At 35.3% G+C, this 18,592-nt stretch overlaps 4 protein-coding genes across 4 annotated transcripts; 2 read left to right on the forward strand and 2 right to left on the reverse strand.

Annotated features, from left to right (window-relative positions):
- Positions 1-6,577, forward strand: LOC114374952 (homeobox-leucine zipper protein GLABRA 2-like). Its single transcript, XM_028332683.1, has 11 exons — positions 1-183; positions 270-550; positions 1,403-1,520; positions 1,671-1,865; positions 1,965-2,342; positions 2,665-2,766; positions 4,127-4,336; positions 4,915-5,089; positions 5,189-5,460; positions 5,559-5,645; positions 5,762-6,577. The coding sequence occupies exons 1-11, from the start codon at positions 94-96 to the stop codon at positions 6,140-6,142; spliced, it is 2,289 nt and encodes a 762-aa protein (XP_028188484.1). The 5' UTR covers positions 1-93; the 3' UTR covers positions 6,143-6,577.
- Positions 6,578-7,992: 1,415 nt separating this feature from the next.
- Positions 7,993-8,727, reverse strand: LOC114374953 (30S ribosomal protein S17, chloroplastic-like). Its single transcript, XM_028332684.1, has one exon. The coding sequence runs from the start codon at positions 8,710-8,712 to the stop codon at positions 8,182-8,184; it is 531 nt and encodes a 176-aa protein (XP_028188485.1). The 5' UTR covers positions 8,713-8,727; the 3' UTR covers positions 7,993-8,181.
- A 1,577-nt stretch (positions 8,728-10,304) lies between these two features.
- Positions 10,305-11,348, forward strand: LOC114376297 (photosystem I reaction center subunit VI, chloroplastic-like). Its single transcript, XM_028334361.1, has 3 exons — positions 10,305-10,460; positions 10,613-10,739; positions 11,008-11,348. The coding sequence occupies exons 1-3, from the start codon at positions 10,348-10,350 to the stop codon at positions 11,185-11,187; spliced, it is 420 nt and encodes a 139-aa protein (XP_028190162.1). The 5' UTR covers positions 10,305-10,347; the 3' UTR covers positions 11,188-11,348.
- A 248-nt stretch (positions 11,349-11,596) lies between these two features.
- Positions 11,597-14,686, reverse strand: LOC114376296 (rop guanine nucleotide exchange factor 12-like). Its single transcript, XM_028334360.1, has 7 exons — positions 13,993-14,686; positions 13,771-13,887; positions 13,498-13,652; positions 13,333-13,407; positions 12,966-13,241; positions 12,534-12,854; positions 11,597-12,380 (listed from the first exon to the last, which is right to left on the reverse strand). The coding sequence occupies exons 1-7, from the start codon at positions 14,255-14,257 to the stop codon at positions 11,985-11,987; spliced, it is 1,605 nt and encodes a 534-aa protein (XP_028190161.1). The 5' UTR covers positions 14,258-14,686; the 3' UTR covers positions 11,597-11,984.
- Positions 14,687-18,592: the final 3,906 nt, after the last annotated feature.

Raw genomic sequence — 18,592 nt, forward strand, 5'->3', positions numbered from 1 at the left:
TCCACCACTTCCTACGTCACTTTCTCTCTTCCCCCTTGCCTCTCTGCCATTTTTGATCCTTCATAAACACACCATTCTTCATTTCCTTCATCAATGGGCGCCGACATGTCCAACAATAATAATCCTCCTCCCACTTCTCACGCCAAAGACTTGTTTGCTTCTCCAGCTCTCTCTCTCAGCCTCGTCAGTTTTCTTTCTTTCCTTTTTTCTTTCTTTGTCTATGTGCTTTTGTCTCTCTCTCACTCTTGTCGTGCTCTGCTGCATTGAAGGCTGGCATTTTTCGCCATGCTGGGGTGGCCGCGGCTGATGAGGCTGCCACTTCTGTGGAGGAGGGCGAAGAAGGGAGTGGAGGAGCTGCTGAGAGGTTAGAGGAGATTAGCAGCGAGAACTCCGGCCCCACGAGATCCAGATCAGAGGATGACTTCGAAGGAGGAGAAGCTGAACCTGAAGATGATGACGATGCCCATGGAGACAACAAGAACAAGAAGACGAAGAAGAAGAGGAAGAAATATCACAGGCACACTGCTGACCAGATCAGAGAAATGGAAGCGTTAGTATATTCATACTTTATCTTACTTTATTCTATGTATTAGCGTCTTTGCTTAGTTAAGACATGTTTAGCAATATTCAAATTTACTATAAGAAATTATATATAAAACTTTGTAAATTTCACGTCTTATTTTATAACCTTCACCGGTAAAGTATAATACAAACTGTCTTGTTGCTAGCACTAGCTAGTTTTGATGGAGAACGGACTATTGACAATTTGACATTGATTAATCATGGTTGAGAAATGTGCATTACTATAATTATCTTACACTTTTTCTTTGAGTTTATGGCATCCCTCCTGCATAGTACTACTATCACTATGTGTGTCTTCTGGGTATGCGGGTAGTATTTGTTAATTGAGAACGTACTGCTAAGAAACAGCTTTATATATATATATAGGCTGAAACTGTTACCTGTAGGATGGTTTTCTTTGCACATGTTATTAGTTGTTAAATAAATAAGTAATTTAGGGGGTCATCAATGAATCAAATTAATGATTTGCATGCCAGCGTTACCAGTGGAGACTTTAAAGCATCGCTGCGTAGTTTATACCGTACTACTGGCCACGATTATGAGTAAATTTATGGATATCATATGGTTATAAAAGGACGATGATTAAAAGACAAAGCTTAAAATTTTTATTTTTGAACTGCTTTTGCTAGCTTTATTTATTTGTTTGAAATAAACCACTTTTTTTAGCCCTCTTTCTACTTGATTAGTTTGTGTTACTGTTACACATATTTATATCATTTCTGCATTATTTTAACCCCATTTTTTGGACCACTCTGCATATCAGAACTGAAGCTTGTAGTGAAAGGTAAATCAAAAAGCTGACATGAATGTAATGTTGTAGGCTTTTCAAAGAGTCACCACATCCTGATGAAAAGCAGAGGCAACAACTAAGCAAGCAATTAGGCCTTGCCCCAAGGCAAGTCAAGTTTTGGTTCCAAAATCGTCGAACCCAAATCAAGGTAATTTAATTTAAATTTATTAACTTACCCACATATCCAGTTAATCCATCAACTCCATTTCATTTTCTTTAATAATTGTTTTTTCTTTTGAGTTTAATAATAATATATATACATTATTATATACACATATATGTAATTGGCTTTTTGCAGGCAATACAAGAGCGTCATGAAAATTCTTTGTTGAAGTCAGAAATAGAGAAACTAAAGGAGAAAAATAAGAGCTTACGAGAGACCATAAACAAAGCTTGTTGCCCCAACTGTGGCGTGCCCACCACAAGCAGAGATGGTGTCATGCCAACTGAAGAACAACAACTACGTATTGAAAATGCCAAACTAAAAGCTGAGGTTGAATTTAATTTACATTATTAATTACTTTCCTTGATATGCATGTAAAGAAAAAATCAATATTGAAGATTTACACTCTCTAGCAACACGTGTGTGTAGGTAGAGAAACTCCGAGCAGCTTTAGGGAAATACGCACCAGGGTCAACGTCCCCTTCATGTTCTTCTGGCCATGACCAAGAGAATAGAAGCTCTTTGGATTTTTACACTGGAATTTTTGGACTTGATAAGTCAAGGATAATGGACATAGTAAACCAAGCAATGGGGGAGCTCATTAAGATGGCTACCGTGGGGGAACCATTATGGCTTCGTAGCTTCGAGACTGGTCGCGAAATTCTTAACTATGATGAATATGTTAAGGAGTTTGCAGTTGAAAATTCAAGCAGTAGTGGAAAGCCAAAGAGATCCATTGAAGCCTCAAGAGACACTGCAGTTGTTTTTGTGGATCTCCCTAGTCTTGTCCAAAGTTTTCTAGATGTGGTAAGAATAAGATATATACCTTTATGTGCGTGTGGAATGCTTCTTGAATAACCACTGAGCTAGTGGATAAATTACAATATAATTATTCAAACTTAATCAAAGCTTTGCTATCCGAATAGAATTGTCTCACATAAAAGATACAGGTGATTCAAAAAGAAAAAAAGAACCATATGAATATTAATTAGGATTGTCTCAAATAGCTTTTTTAATCTCTTATAACAAAATGTCTCTTATATGAAAATACTTCGCGATTAAGTTGTGGGTTAGAATCAAATATTATTTCCTTTTGACTTGTAAAAGGTCTTTGTTATGCTTCTTGCAGAATCAGTGGAAGGAAATGTTTCCGTGTTTGATATCTAAGGCGGCAACTGTTGATGTTATATGCAATGGAGAGGGTCTTAGCAGGAATGGTGCAGTGCAACTGGTAAGGGGAAAATGTTACCACTCTGCTAGTTTTTGTTTTACATGGTTACCTAATTCTTTCAGTAATTAATAATCCGCATCACACACTAAATTCACCAACCACAAACCGTATACTGAATTTTTGTGGAATAATAATAATAATAATGATAATACTAATAATAATATTGTAAAAAGTGATCACAGCGTAAGTGATAACTAATCTCTTATTTAAATGATTAAAAATTTAAATTCTAATTAATTCTTAAATATGTAATAAATCATGTTGGAAGTAGAATATTTATTATGATTACACTCACAATTATTAACAAAGATTAGTCTCTCTTTGGAAAAATTATTTCATACCAATACCATCTTTAAAAAAATTATGTAAAAAGTGATGAACAACGTACCTGCTCAAACTGCTTCCGTTCCACGTGCCTGCAACTATTTTCTCTTTTATTATTATTATTATTATTATTATTATTATTATTATTATTATTATTATACAGCTATGTTCTCCTACATTGAATTCGTCGGGGCCTACTTAATGAAAGGTTTGATAAAACTTAAAAGTTTAGGCAGATACACTAAATTGAAATGCCAAAAGAAAAATTAGTTTGTGTCATATATATAACCTCAATCACTTTCATTCAACCAAGTGTTTCAAATAAAATTTATTTCCCGTTGTAAAACAAAAAGGACATGGATTTATTGATATGGAATTTCTTTTCAGTGGTCCAACCATGACAAACAAGAGAAAGGGTGGTTTCAAGCTGTTTTCGTACATATGAATTTTTTTCATCCTAAAGTTATAAATGTTTAGGTAAACAATTTGAGTTGCATGTGTAAACTTACGCTTCCGCTTATAGAAATTACGGTTCTTAACCCATGCATTTGTTTTCTGTTCCAAAATGGAAGTGCTTATGACTTTTTCGTGTCTTTAAAACACGACCTTTATTTATATCACACAAAGTATAGACAAAGTCACACAAAAGTTTAAAAAGATACTAATATACAAAAGCTCGAATACCATTTATAACTGTTGGCATTTTCCTCTCACTTCCCCACATCTTATCCAATGTATGTGTCCAGCTGGAATCTGTCTCTCTCTTTGTCTCTACGTGTTCTTTTATGAAAAAAAGATTTTCCTCTCAAGGACTAAAATCCAACTAAAAAGCACATAAACCAGTGTTTTATTACTTCTAGTATTCCATAATATAAACTAAAATTCTTGAACATAGAAAGACAAGCATGGCCTCGTTGGAAGTTCTAAGATGTGGACACTGGAGAGTGAAACTTTTGCCTTGGAAGTACTAAAGGCACAAAGTTTAATTTGACAAGAAAACTATAAAGTCTAAACCTTAATTTTGTATTGGGTGCAGATGTTTGCTGAGCTTCAAATGCTGACTCCTATGGTTCCCACAAGAGAAGTCTATTTTGTTCGTTTCTGCAAGCAGTTGAGTGCTGAACAGTGGGCAATCGTTGATGTATCCATAGACAAAGTAGAAGACAACATTGACGCGTCCCTCGTGAAATGCAGAAAACGCCCTTCTGGTTGCATTATTGAGGACAAGTCCAATGGCCATTGCAAAGTATGTACAAAATCAAGTCCTAAATATAATTGCTTTACACCTATGTTACATAAAGGACCCATAAAATTTTCAACCTCAATATTTTGTTTTTTGGGGAAAGCCCTTGGTCATTATATATAGTAAGTATAAAACCAAAGGGCTCTAGCTCATGTTGATTGAGCAAGAAGCGTGAGTGTTGTAAATCTCTTTTGATTCGTACAGATAAAAAATTACAGTCAGTGCAATCTAATTTACGATCAAAATAAAATAAAATAGAGGATGGGTACAGCAACTGGGTGTTACTAGTATGCTAGTTAGTGTGAGTGTGACCATTGTAGCTAATTTTGTCGGTGGACATTGTGCAAGTTAAGGATGCACTTTCATAGGCACCATTAGTAATCAATAATCATCACTTGAAAGATGCAAAACAATAAAATTATTGTGTTAATAAAATGATCGAAGATAGTTAATATCTTGTGAACATAAAAACATTTTTTTAGTTTAGTAATTAAAAGAATTGGTGAAGGGGATTTAGAACTATTGAAGTAAAAAATGCAGCATAGACTAGACTACATTTTGATCTTTGTTTTTACCTATAGGTAATATGGGTGGAGCACTCGGAATGCCAGAAGAGTGCAGTCCATTCAATGTATCGCACCATTGTGAACAGTGGCCTAGCTTTTGGGGCCAGGCATTGGATTGCGACTCTACAACTTCAATGTGAACGTCTAGTTTTCTTCATGGCAACAAATGTTCCCATGAAGGATTCAACCGGTGAGTAATACTAAATTCTAATAAGTTACTACTTTGTTATTAAATACTTAACTTAGGAGCAGCTATAAAATAAAAGAGTTTTGCATGACAAAATGTTAGGTGTTGCCACGTTGGCCGGGAGAAAAAGCATTCTGAAGTTGGCACAAAGAATGACATGGAGTTTCTGCCATGCAATTGGCGCGTCAAGCATCCACGCATGGACTAAGGTTACAAGTAAAACTGGAGAAGACATAAGGATAAGTTCTAGAAAGAACTTGAACGATCCTGGTGAACCTCTTGGGTTGATATTGTGCGCTGTTTGTTCTGTATGGTTGCCTGTCTCACCTAATGTTCTGTTTGATTTCTTGAGGGATGAAAATCGCCGAACTGAAGTACCACTCTCTTGTCTCCTTTCCTTCTTAACCCTTTTGTCAATTTTGGTTAATAATTTGAATGGTTAAATGTCCTGATATGTATCACATTATCTCAGTGGGACATCATGTCAAGTGGTGGGACAGTGCAGTCTATTGCAAATTTAGCCAAAGGACAAGACCGAGGCAATGCCGTAGCCATTCAAGTAAGTTGCTTTGGTTCGATTCAAATTTCAATACCTTACGAAATGAAAATGCAAAGTGTATTCAGGTAAAAAAAACATGGTTCTAAGTGAAATATGGTACTCGTCTCATTTGGCAGACAATTAAATTGAAAGAAAACAGTGTGTGGATACTGCAAGATAGCTGCACAAACCTTTATGAGTCAATGGTGGCATATGCTTGTGTGGACATTACTGGCATTCAGTCTGTGATGACAGGATGTGATTCTAGCAATCTTGCCATACTGCCCTCAGGATTCTCCATTATTCCTGATGGTCTTGAGTCAAGGCCATTGGTGATTAGTTCAAGGCAGGAAGAAAAAAATACTGAGGGAGGATCTTTGTTTACAATGGCATTCCAGATTCTTACCAATGCTTCTCCCACAGCCAAGTTAACATTGGAATCTGTGGACTCGGTCAACACTCTTGTATCTTGTACATTGAGAAATATCAGAACAAGTTTACAATGTGAAGATGGTTAGTTAAAATCAGATAATCACTTGATAGAGAGCCATAGACTTTAATTAGCTGTGATAATCTTGGGCTCTGTATTCCCTTTTTGGATGGTATTCGGTTTGGCAAAAATAGCTTGCGTTTGTCCCCTTATTCTGTTCTGGGTTAGTTTTAATCATTATTCCATTACCAAGGAGGGTTGGTTGAGTTTGTATATCTGTATCTGCAGTTCTGTAGGTGGAAAGATAGACAAGAAGCTTTTAGAACCTAGATATTAAGTATGGCGAGTATAGAAATTATCATTTGTTAATTCCTCATGCAGTTGGTATTTTTTGTAGTAATTTTGATTATTCCTGCCTTACATGGTTGGTTTGATGGCTCAGATTGGAATTATTGACTAAAAAGGATAGTGAACTACTTCACACCCAAGTTCTGCTCTAACAATGTAATCATCTTTTACACAATCTTCACGAAGCTGTACAGTTCACGTTTATGTCGGAAACAAACGTTACAGTATTGTTGTAACCCAAATTATAAGCATCCAAAACTGTGCATATCAGGTTGATAAAACCAATCAAATTTCCAAAAAAATGGACTTACCAGAACAACAAAACAAGAAAGGAAGAAGAAAATTCCAACTAAAGAAAAATATTCATTTGTCAAAACGAGGCTTCACCAGGTAGAAATTCTTGCCTCGAAAGTAGAAATATCTTTGAGCTTTTCAAACTGAAATCTAAACATGCACAAAATTGGTCAGTAGTCAGTAGTCTTAATTATTGTTATAGAAAAAAAAAAACTGACTTTGCTTGTTACTCTCTGGGAAATATATTTAGTGTCGGGTTTGGCACCTTGGCAGTGTTATTTGTTATTAGGCTTTAATTTAGGTGTGGTGTGGGAAATTCTTCCACAAAAAATTGTTACAAAATACAAACTTACAATCCCGGACAATTATGCAGGCAATACAAGGGTAACCAGGTCCTTGTTTCTTGGTCAGTATTCATCTCATTTTGTCCCATGCATGTGCCATGCTATTTTATCCAATACATTTTGCATAATTTGGTTGCCATTACCATCAAGTCACTCTTTATGTGAATTTTTTCCCCTTTCAAGCTCCTGTTAGAAAGCTTACAACCAAGTGCCTCGTTGCAGACGGAGCAAAACAAAGAAACCATGGACTATACATGTAATTGTAGGAATGACCTTATACGAAAGTAAAGTAGAACCAACTTGGAGGCCTCTTGTACCATTTGATCAACCAAGGCAAGGCCGCAGGAGTCCTATATTTCAATCGAGGATTGTATCAAGATCACTGCATTTGATCCAGGGATTCACATTATTACTACAATTTAACTGGAATTTTCATTTTATTGACCACAGTACTATTGTTCAGTATGTTGTAAAAGTAATCAATAGAAAAACGAGTTGGATAATTTACAAGGAGAGGGGAAATTAAGAGCTCAACAGGGAAAGAAAAGTCAAGATATTTTTATCATAGAAACTAGGCCATCAGAAACCTAAACAAATATTTCATCAAAAACTTGTCGGTTACAATAAGTTTTCAAAGATAACACAGCCATAAGCATAACTTGACATTTGAATTGAAGGTTGATCAAAAGCCATATCAGACATTTCATCAAACATATTTAAAGGGTGCAATAAGCAATAATAAAAGCTCTCACGATAACAGAGTTAAACAAGATTCATTTCTCAATTTCACTCATTCATTTGGTTTGCACCAAATTGTCCACTCTCAGCAAGTCGCACTCGTACTTCATTTCTGTATGGAATTAAACAAGAAAATTTCCTCAATTCAGCGAATCCAGGAAATTAACACCGAGCAACTTAGATCAGAAAACCCTCAGAAACACTAAAACAATGATGAATGAAAGAAAAACACGATGATATATGATAGCAGTCAGCTAGAATGATGAGAATTGCACATACAGTGAAGGTAAAAAATAGAGCAGTAACAAAATACTAGCAGCATCCAAATTACAACACATAAGCACGAAAGAGAATGCAAAAGTAGGCGTGAGAGAGTGAAATTGAGGTGTGACTCTGGAGTCTTCTAGGGCTGGGACTCGAAGGGAATGGAAAGTTCCTCGGGCTGGGCCTCGGGCCTGCTGGAGGGCCTTTTGGGAACGGGGAGTGCGAGAAAGGCCTTGGTCTTGCTGATGGGCCTGGTCTTCTGGAGCTGGACGATGTCGCCGACTTTGAATTGGTTATCGGGGTCGTGGGCCTGGTACTTCTTCTTCTTCCTCACGCGCCTCTTGTACTTTGGGTGAGGGGCCAGCCGCACCACCTCCACTGCCACCGTCTTGTCGCTGGTGGAGCACACCACTCTCCCCTGCATTGTCTTCATCGCATTGATTTGAGGCAGGAAACTCGGTGGGGCCCAGTGGGTCTGAGTCACCGCCGAACTGTGCTTGGAGAGAAGGGTGGTGGAATGACCATGTCCGTTCAGAAATGGGGTTGAGAGCTGCACAAGCCACATTTTCTTATCTCTATCACTGCACTCACACTCTCTCTTCTCTACCATATATTTATCTCTATCTCTATCTCTTTTCATTCTGTGCCACTGCGGTGCACGCTGCACCATCTTCTCTATATTAATTTATTTAATTATCTAATTTTATTTTTTAAAGAAGGTCATTCCTAAAAATTACCTAACCAAAAATACTAAGACTGTTCTGTTCATCATCTATGTTGTATCATTAACACATCTGAAATTAATTTAGATGAATTTAAATTTTAGATTGGTGTCCTATATTATTTTTAAAAATAATTATGTATATTAATAAGAAAGTATCGCTAACAATTCTCTCTCCAGATTACTGGTTGAGTTAGAATTTTCCTGTATGACCATATTCTAGGAGGTGAATATTTACATGTAAACATATGAATGACATTTGCTTATATATTTTTAAAAAATATATTATATGTTAAAAAAAGTTTTTTTTTTATGTATCAACTACCTTTGATTTTTTTAATATTTTAATAGTTAATTCTATCGTACAACAAAAAAAGCATAAAACAATGGCGATTCACATAAATATAATTGCATTAAAAAAAACAACACAATATGAAAAATGTTTTTACAATACACCTCCTATGAAATAGGATACTCATTATACATTTTGATTGAGCACAAAAAAGTCAAAGTATTTAAAGGTTTTTAGGGGAAGACTCCATTTCTTGAATCACTTTTTTAGGTTTTATGATAATGTTTCATATGTAAGAATTTTTGTCATTTGTTGTTTTAGTAATAGAACTCAATTTGAGTTCTTGAATATTATTTGAAAAAAAAAATTCTTTTTTTTTCAAATAGTATTAAAAAATAATATATAAATTAAAAAAAAGTGTAATTCTTCAAAGTTTTTTTTTTTTTTCTGAAATCCAATCTTCAACATAAAAAACTCCTAAGAAAAAATATAAGGATTTTTTAGTTTAAAAATCTCATTAAAGGTAATCTTATAAAAAAAAAGAAAGTGTGTAATAGAAGAAGAAAAAGTCTACCAAATCTTAATAACAATATTTATATATCTTACTAAAAGTCACATAAATCACTCAAAATTTATCACACAAAATAATCATTAAAATTTGTATTTATTTTTTAATACTAAAAAACTTTTTATTGGTCATACAAAGTTTCAATTAAATACCACAGATTTCAACATCCTCTTAAAAAAATACTGACAATTTTGATTAAATACTATACAAAAAAATTTTTATTACAAAAATATAATACATTGTCTTAGTTTATATGTATAAGCAAGATAAATTACTTTATAGTGCATATATAAATGTTTATTTGTTTTATAAATCGTATTGGTGTCTTACTATTTGATTAAATAAATAAATTTAATTGAACTACATTTATAAATTATTATATTATTAAAAATATTTTTTTTATAATAATAACTCTAAAATTTAAAATTAGTTAATTCATGGTATAAAAATTTGTAACCGGCCGGATATCAAATTAATTTGCTAAAGCTGTATAAATAAACTAATCCCATGTATATAAAAAAAAAAAATTACATCTATGGTATCTTTACAAAGATTTAACCAAGTGGATAGGCTTATCCATGTTGGAACCATGTGGCATGTCATGAATGAATTACAAAATCTGCACAAAATAAATGAAGTTGGCCACGTGGCAATGAAGATGAGATTGAAGAAACATATCAAAACCAAAGCATTTCTGCATGTGATCACACAGAAAGAGAAAGCAATGGCTTCTCTGGCAAGCTTAGCTGTTGTTCAACCATCTACTGTCAAGGGCCTTGCTGGAACTAAGCTCTCTTTCAAGCCCTCTCGCCAGAGCTTCAGACCCAAGAATTTCAGGTGAACAAATTGCACTATGATTACTCTACAGGAGATTTAATTAAATCAATATGCATGCATAGTCCTCTTCTTTTTGTTCTATATACATGTTTTCCGAAAACCAAAAAAAGTCTCTATAGGTTCTAATTGTACGTGAAAGTTTAATATTACAGGAGTGGTGCCGTTGTAGCAAAGTACGGTGACAAGAGTGTGTACTTTGATTTGGAGGATCTAGGCAACACTACTGGTCAGTGGGACTTGTACGGCTCCGATGCACCTTCACCCTACAACCCTCTTCAGGTTTGTTTTTCCTCTGTGCGCCTCTATATTATTTATTCGTTTTAACTAAGAAATAGTTTCAGGTGTGGTATTTAAAGCTTGTATTGTGCATTCACATGGTAGTGAACGTAAAGTGATATTTAACGTCCAATTCATGGATTATCCTATGACTCTCACTAATGAATAGCCCAAAAGATTATGTTTTTTTTCTTTCCCTCGAACAACTTATTAGTCCTTGATTGAAAATGCAAACTTATATAATATCAGTCTCATTGATATGGATTTGCAGAGCAAGTTCTTCGAGACATTCGCCGCTCCATTCACAAAGAGGGGATTGTTACTAAAGTTTTTGATCCTGGGAGGTGGTTCCACCCTGGCATACTTGAGTGCCACAGCGTCAGGTGACATTCTACCAATCAAGAAGGGCCCACAACTTCCACCAAAGCCAGGTCCCCGTGGCAAGATCTAATTTTGTTTCCCAATTCCATCTGTTTAGCTCCTTCCCCTCCCCCTTCTTCTTCTTCTCTTGAATTGAACATGTATATCTCTATTTGCATACAATGTGTAAGTACGCCTAAAGCCTACTTCTATTAAATTATGTTCATTTCCGGTCCAATAGAGTCATGATTATTTACTTTTATCAACTTTAAGAGAGTTTTTTAGTTAAAAACTATGAAGCACGGACACCTCAGTCCCTTACTGTGTCCAGTGTCCGACACGACACCGATACCGACACGACACCGACGCCCGTGTCAGGGTTGAGTTTGATGTGTTTGACAGGTGTCCACTTGTCCGTGTCCGTGTCGTGTCCGGTATCCGTGTCAGTGTCGATGTTTCATAGGTTAAAAATTAACCTAATAGTAAGTGATCACCACTAATAATGAAACTCAAGATCTTCTAATTAATGCAGTTGACTTGATTTCCTCGCATGATCCTAATTTATGGAAAGCAAAACTAGTACAAGTTGTATGTTACACGAATTGGCCTGTGAATCAATACAGCATGATCTCTACATCAACACTGTCACCGAAAGGAAAGGTGAGTTAAAAGGTCACGGGAAAGGACAGACATGACTACTTGTGGTAGGTATTGTCAAAAAATCACATCTCGGTGGCTACGGGACTACTACAAATCCTTCTTATAAGGATAATACATTATACATCTCTGACAATGCTTCAAAGCCGATGATTTTGTATGTTCATTCTTATGTACAAAAGGAAAGAATTGATCAAGAATCCAACAAACACCTCTGAGTCTAATGTGCTTTTAATGACGCGATGTTGGGCTTCTCATGACTCCCAAGGTCTCCAGGTATGACACCTTCTTGTTGGTCACTATGGTTGGAAGTTTTTGTTGCTTTGGATCATCATCGTCTTTGCATAAGTCATCCGAAATTGCATAGGGGTCCTTCTTCATGTCTGCTTCACCTTGATCAGAGCCCCAACCCATAAAATCTGATAATGTCATTGAACCAGCTTCTGCACTAGCCTTGTCTATCTCTTCTCTAAAAGGCCTTGAAACTGAGCTTCTCCTTCTCCCTGATAGATTTTGAGATTGAATTTGATAATCAGCTTGGAGTACATCATCTATTCTTGAAAGTACTGTAAAAGCCAAACTTTCCAATACTCTTGAATAGCTTTCTAGAACAGCTTGCCCCACATCCTGCCAACCCAACAAATCCTTTATCATGTTAATTCATGCAACACAAATGAAAAGAAATCCATTAATGATGTTATGTCTAGATATTAAGACCGGAGCTAGAGTATGCAAATAGTGAACAACAAAACTCAAGCTTCACACAGGACAGACTCTTACCCTGTTGTATTGGATTTTGCTTATATCCAATGCAGATTGAGGAAGGCCAGGGAAACGATGCTTTAAGAGAAGTAATATGGTTTCTGCTCTCTCTTCAAAGAGCTCTCTTTTTTCCAAACTCACTGCAGAACCCCAAGCAGATTTGGAATCTTTTTGGTGCATCTTTCGCTTCCAAATCACTATTGATGCTTCAATTCTATTCTTGAGATCTAGGATTTTATGTTCTGATGATAAGTCCATGGTTGATAGGAACTGGTCAGGATCAAAAAATTCAACTGTTATACTCCTGTAGTTCGAGTCCCCTAGACTTGCTCTTCCATTCTGTAAATGAAGAAAAGGAAGAAAAAAAAAAAACCCATTTTATGTAAAAAGATGTCACAATGTTGATTCAGGTGCTAACTTTTAAGCATTCATCTGTTCTTTTTGTCTCACCTTGGGCAGAGAGTCAATATAGCTTTCGGGGATCTCCATTTCTGTTAGAATTTGGGCATTTATTGCCATGGCTGCTTTAAGTACTTGATTAACACAATCTTTCTGATACTGCAGAAATTTTCTAGCCATATCAGATAGACCTTCTGCAGGAACCTTAGGGGTGGGTAACCACCACTTATCATCATTTTTTGTCTTGGCACTGCCTTGATCTGAATCATCTGAATTTTTTGACACATAATAGAACTCATTTTGATCTTTGAAATTATCTAGACATTCCTGTTCATCATCATCAATTCTTAAAGATAATAACAATCAATTCAAACAACATTTAGCTCAAAGGGTAATTAAGGTTAATGATTTTTCTTACAAGAAGCATTGCATCAAGCTTGCGCAAGGCAGGGACATTCATGTGGAGGTCCGTTCGTTGTCGTGTCGTCATAATCTATTCAATATAAAAATCAGGTTCAATCATATAGCAATTATTATGATGATAGGAAGAAAAACGTAGATATTTAAATAGAAAGAGGGTTACCTCCATATTTGAACCATCCTTAGACTTTTGTTGTGAAGGAACCATTTCAACAACGTAATCCGTGACTGATAGAAGCCAATCAATTTCTTTTCTCCATTTTGCTTTCCTTTCTGCCGGCATCGGTTCTAGGCGCTTTTGTTCACCAAAAATAGAAGCTGCGGTTTCATTGAGATATGAATTATGAGAATATATTAGGATATGTTGCAAATATTTATTTGTTCATTACAAATCAATAACTATGGAAAGAATTCCAAAAGAAAAAAGTCAACGTACCAGCAAGGTTTGTGAAAGCATTTGACAGTGCCAAAGCAGACGAAACACCCTTTCCTCCACCGGACATGTCCTCACCCAACAACAGTTTGGAAAATCTCTCCTTCATCTGTTCCATATCTGAATTAAAGCCAGCCATGAATGTCACCAACATTATAGATATTTTCGAATCTCTCTTTTTCATGGAAAAGTTTTTAGTTTTTACACAAGATCAAATAGCAATACCTTGCAATAGCTTCTCTTTGGCTTCCTTCACTGAAATTTCCTCCTTGCTTATTACCCTTGCTTTGGGAATCATCTTATCTAAATCATTAAGAGGCTTTGATCCTTGACTTCTTGATGACGCTGCTCCATCTTCTGTAGGTTCCAATACGGTAGCAGTGTCAACGCTAAGGCTCTTAGTAAGCCTACCAGTGCCCTCAAATATCCCTCTGAAATTAAACAGTTTGGCCTTGTAACCTTCCTGCTCTTGTTCCCCAGCTCGAACCATGTTTTTGTCGTCTTCTTTTTTTTCTTTTTCTTTTTTATTCCTAGGAAAGTTTAACTTTTGAGGTGTAACCTAGCAAGAACGAAACATGGGTGTCTTAAGACCCCTGCAGGGAGAGATAGTGGGAGAGAAGGAAAGTAGCACAGAGGAAGCCAAAGTAACGAATGAAATGGGAGTTGTATTTTTTTTTTCCTTTTTTTCTTTTTGGAGTTGGTGAGTATGAGAAAAGGGTGGAGGTGGTTTGTTTGATGGTGTTTTTTTTTTTTTTTTTTATGTTAGCCTCTCTTTTTTGAGCTGGGTTCTTTGAACGTGGGGTGCATGTTGTAATGGGTTTAAGAGTGAGAGAAACAAAATTTGCATTATTTTTTATGTTAGGAGAATTTTGCTTTGGCAAAGAGGGGGGGAAATTGGATGGTTGTTGGTTAAGGTTCTAATTTAAAGGTCAAAGATAGCTAAAGATCAGGGAAGACAGACATGCACGCTTAACCAATTACAAATTTATAATAACCGACCTTCCTTTTCTTCCTTCAGTGGACCGTGACGATGCCTTTGTCTTGTTTAAGAATTTACTGCTTGTGAACTCCAAAATCTTGCTAGTGTTTTGTTGTTTTGTCACCTACACATATCTCGAGTCTTTTATTGGATTTCATTATCATAATATATTAATATACTGCTATTTCCTATCCTGTCATTACACAAATTCTTTAGTATAGCATTATGAAACTTCTTTCTTTGTTAATTTTTAAATTTAGGTTGTCATGATATAACTTGGGCTAAAATTACGTAAGTAACGTATCTGTCACGTCTCAAATAAAAAAGAAAACACTCTCAATTCAGTAAAATTTGATTTCTTATATCATCTTCGAACATTTATATTTTCTTAGATTTTATTGTAATATTTAACCAAAAATGGTAGTTAAATTAAGATCCCTCACGCTGTTCTTTCTTAGAGTATCTCGAATGGAGATATTTATATAAGTTGTTTAATTTTAAATAATATTACTTAATTTTTGTTCGACTGAAACAGATGACATAAATTAAATTAAATTAAATACTCATTTTAACAATTTCAGTATTATAATGAATTTACGCATAGAGGACTTAAAATTATGTGAAATTGAAAAACTCATAAAATTAAGATAAATCTAATCAATTATACATTAGATGTTTTTAGTTGAACTTTCGGACCAATTTTGTGTTAAAACAAAATATTTGCAAGATTCTTTTTTTTTTTTTAAGGATTTTTCTTTTTGGTGTCATCGAACTTCCTTACGGACATGTTCCATTACAGCTGCGGAAATTTGGGGCATTATTAGTGGCCTTCGATTAGCTTAGGACAAGGGATTAATTACCTCTTGGTTATCATTGTTTCGGCGATCCTCCTTCTATATGTAAATCCCATCTGTGGAGTGTGGAGACTAGACTAGACTACTAGCAATTGCCTTGTATAGGATATGGATCGTTGCATGTATTAATTGCCTTGTATCAGTTGTATCTACTTGACCAAATTTGAAGAATAAAACTACTTGTTTAACCTTTTACACATATTATGACTTTTTTTCAAATGAAATTACTATTTATATTTTTACCCTTTGCAATTCGATGGTACGTCAATGAAGGTTTTTTTTTTTCCTTTTTAAAACTTTATTGTATCCCTCAATAGACCAAATTTGTATTGATTATTTTTCCCCTCATTTGTTTTTTTTTTTCCACTTCTTGCCATGATTCATGAGTTACATAAGACCTGCAATTGTATTGTGATTACACTCGCTTTCATAATTCTACGACCTAACCCACTTTTCATTATCCAATTCAATATCGTAGAATCATTTTACCAAAACAACATAATATCTTTATTTTAAACATTTTTTGAGGAAAAATATACTTATGTCATTTCATTAATAATAAGAGAAGAAATACAATGTATAATACGATGAAAAACAGAGCATACATAAAATCTTGATGTCCTTACAAGAGAGTGAGCGGCATGATTTACCTGCCTCTTAACAAAACTCACCATGGAATTTGTAAGAAAAGAAGGAAATAGTTATTTACAAATATTGAATGATATAGTACAGCTCTGAATTTCCTTTGGAGGAATTATTGAAAACATCTTCGACGTTCTTGCAATCCGACTCAAATATTACATTGGAAATATTGAACTCCTTTGTCCACTTTAATGCTTGGTAAAGAGTCCATCATGCCTCGGCCTCAGCTGTTTCAGGAAGAACCGGGTGCCAAGATGTTTTAGCCCGGATGATCCTACCAGTTTCATCTCGCAAGCACAAGCCAACACCAAATCTGGTATCATGTGAAAAAATTGTTGCGTCCATATTGCATTTGATCTGTCCGGTTGGAGGTTTATGCCACTGCACACTGTTTTGATTGGTTGTTGATGAAGGTGTTGTGTTACTTTTTGCTCGAGCATGTTGCCAATCTGCCAGAAATTGCATTGCAAGAGATATTGAAATATGGGGAGAGACCTCAAGATCATTCCAAATGCTCCAAATGATAATGCAAAATTTGCTGCAACTGTGAGAAGACAAGGAAGATAGTAAATAAAAAACAAGTTCTTTTGTTCCTTCTACTTGGAGCTCCTTGTCTTCGATATGGGTTCAGATTTCAGCTTCTTTCCACAAACAAATTGCATGTTGACAATCAAAGAATATGTGGAAGTCATTCTCAAGACAGTTATCACAAAAAGCGCATGTACATGGGCATTGAACATTTTTTCTGACGCAGATTGAACATTTTTCTGATGCAGCCTTTAGAGTTCAGCGGATCTCTTGTTTGTGAATGGAATCAATCGGGGTGCTAATGACTTGCCCAATGCACACTAACATCCAAGAAGAGCTCTTCAAACTCTGCCACTATCCCTCTTTCTCCGCCTTCGCCCACAAATGCAGACGACGTCACCCTCCTCTGCATAATTTTATTTTCATATTCTCACTTGCCTAAGTTATATATAATTTAATGTAATTTGCATATTTTTATATTTAGCTCAGTGGTAAAGCGGTTGGATTGGTTTAGCTATTGCCAAGAGCTATGAAGCACGGACACTTCAGTTCCTTGTTATGTCCGGTGTCTGACACTGACACGATACCCGTACTACGTTCTATATTTAGGACATTACAGGTGTCCACGTGTCCGTGTCTGTGTCGTGTCCGGTGTCCGTGTCGGTGTTGGTGCTTCATAGGCCAAGAGAGCTGAGGCTTTTGGGTGTCGAGTTAGTTACCAGTACAGATCTGAAAAAACAGAGACGGTGTATAAGTATTACTCTAACATTCTTGATTTGGCGGCTAACTCTCAAGTGCTCTTTGTGGCGCGTCACATTGTGAACCTGGGCTTATTGATGTGTTTGAGGTGCGTGGAGAGTTGCTGGGGCTTGAGAATGTTGTGCTGACACCTCATGGGAGACCTTGTAATTGCTAACTTTGAGGTACACTTCCTTGCCAACCCACTCTTCACACCAGTCACTTGATGTTGGTTTCCTTTAGATCGGTGCCTACAACCTCCGCAGAAGCTGTCTGAATTACATGGATTTTGTTCAAATCCAACTTGTTACTTCTTGTGTCTTTTGGCTCGAATCTATCACAATTGAAGAAAAGTCTAGGCATTTAGCCGCTACTTCTGAATAATATCCCGTGCTACACTACACTCCGGACATTTCAATTTCAATTTGTTGCAATCAAACAATCTAGTTTTTTTTATACTAACTATAGATGAATTACGTAGTTCAATGGGTTGTGGATAACAGAAAAAAAAATCCATTCATTCGACCTTCTGTTCACAAATCGCACATCAAATATTCATTCTAGATAACACATCACAAGTTATTTTAGTTGTGCACTTGAACGGTTGAACAGAGGATAATGCCTGATCATACAATATTTTTTTTATAATTTTATATTATTTTTATTCAAAGTTATCAAACTCGAAAATTTATGCAACTTGTGAGAGTTTCATAGATTTAACTCATGAACTCAACTCGTAAACTCGTAAGAGTCTACTTCATATAATAATAATAATAAAATATTTATAAATAACATATTAATTAAGCATTTCAACAATATAATATAAAGCAAAACAATAAATCATAAAAGTTTAAATATTTAAATAATCAAGTCTAGTAATAATGCATCACTACTAGATAATAACTTACAAACGTTATAATAGTGATAAATCATTTTTATCGAGGGTTTGATGTTATTAAAGGTGTTTGATATTATTAAAGATGATAATTTTGTATTTGAGAATAACATGAAGGTATGTTAAATGCTAAACAGACAAAAAACAATCAAAAATAACTTATATTTTCATTTAATTTTTTTTAACTTG

The sequence above is a fragment of the Glycine soja genome, chromosome 11, assembly GCF_004193775.1.
Source record: "Glycine soja cultivar W05 chromosome 11, ASM419377v2, whole genome shotgun sequence".
Lineage (NCBI taxonomy): Eukaryota > Viridiplantae > Streptophyta > Magnoliopsida > Fabales > Fabaceae > Glycine > Glycine soja.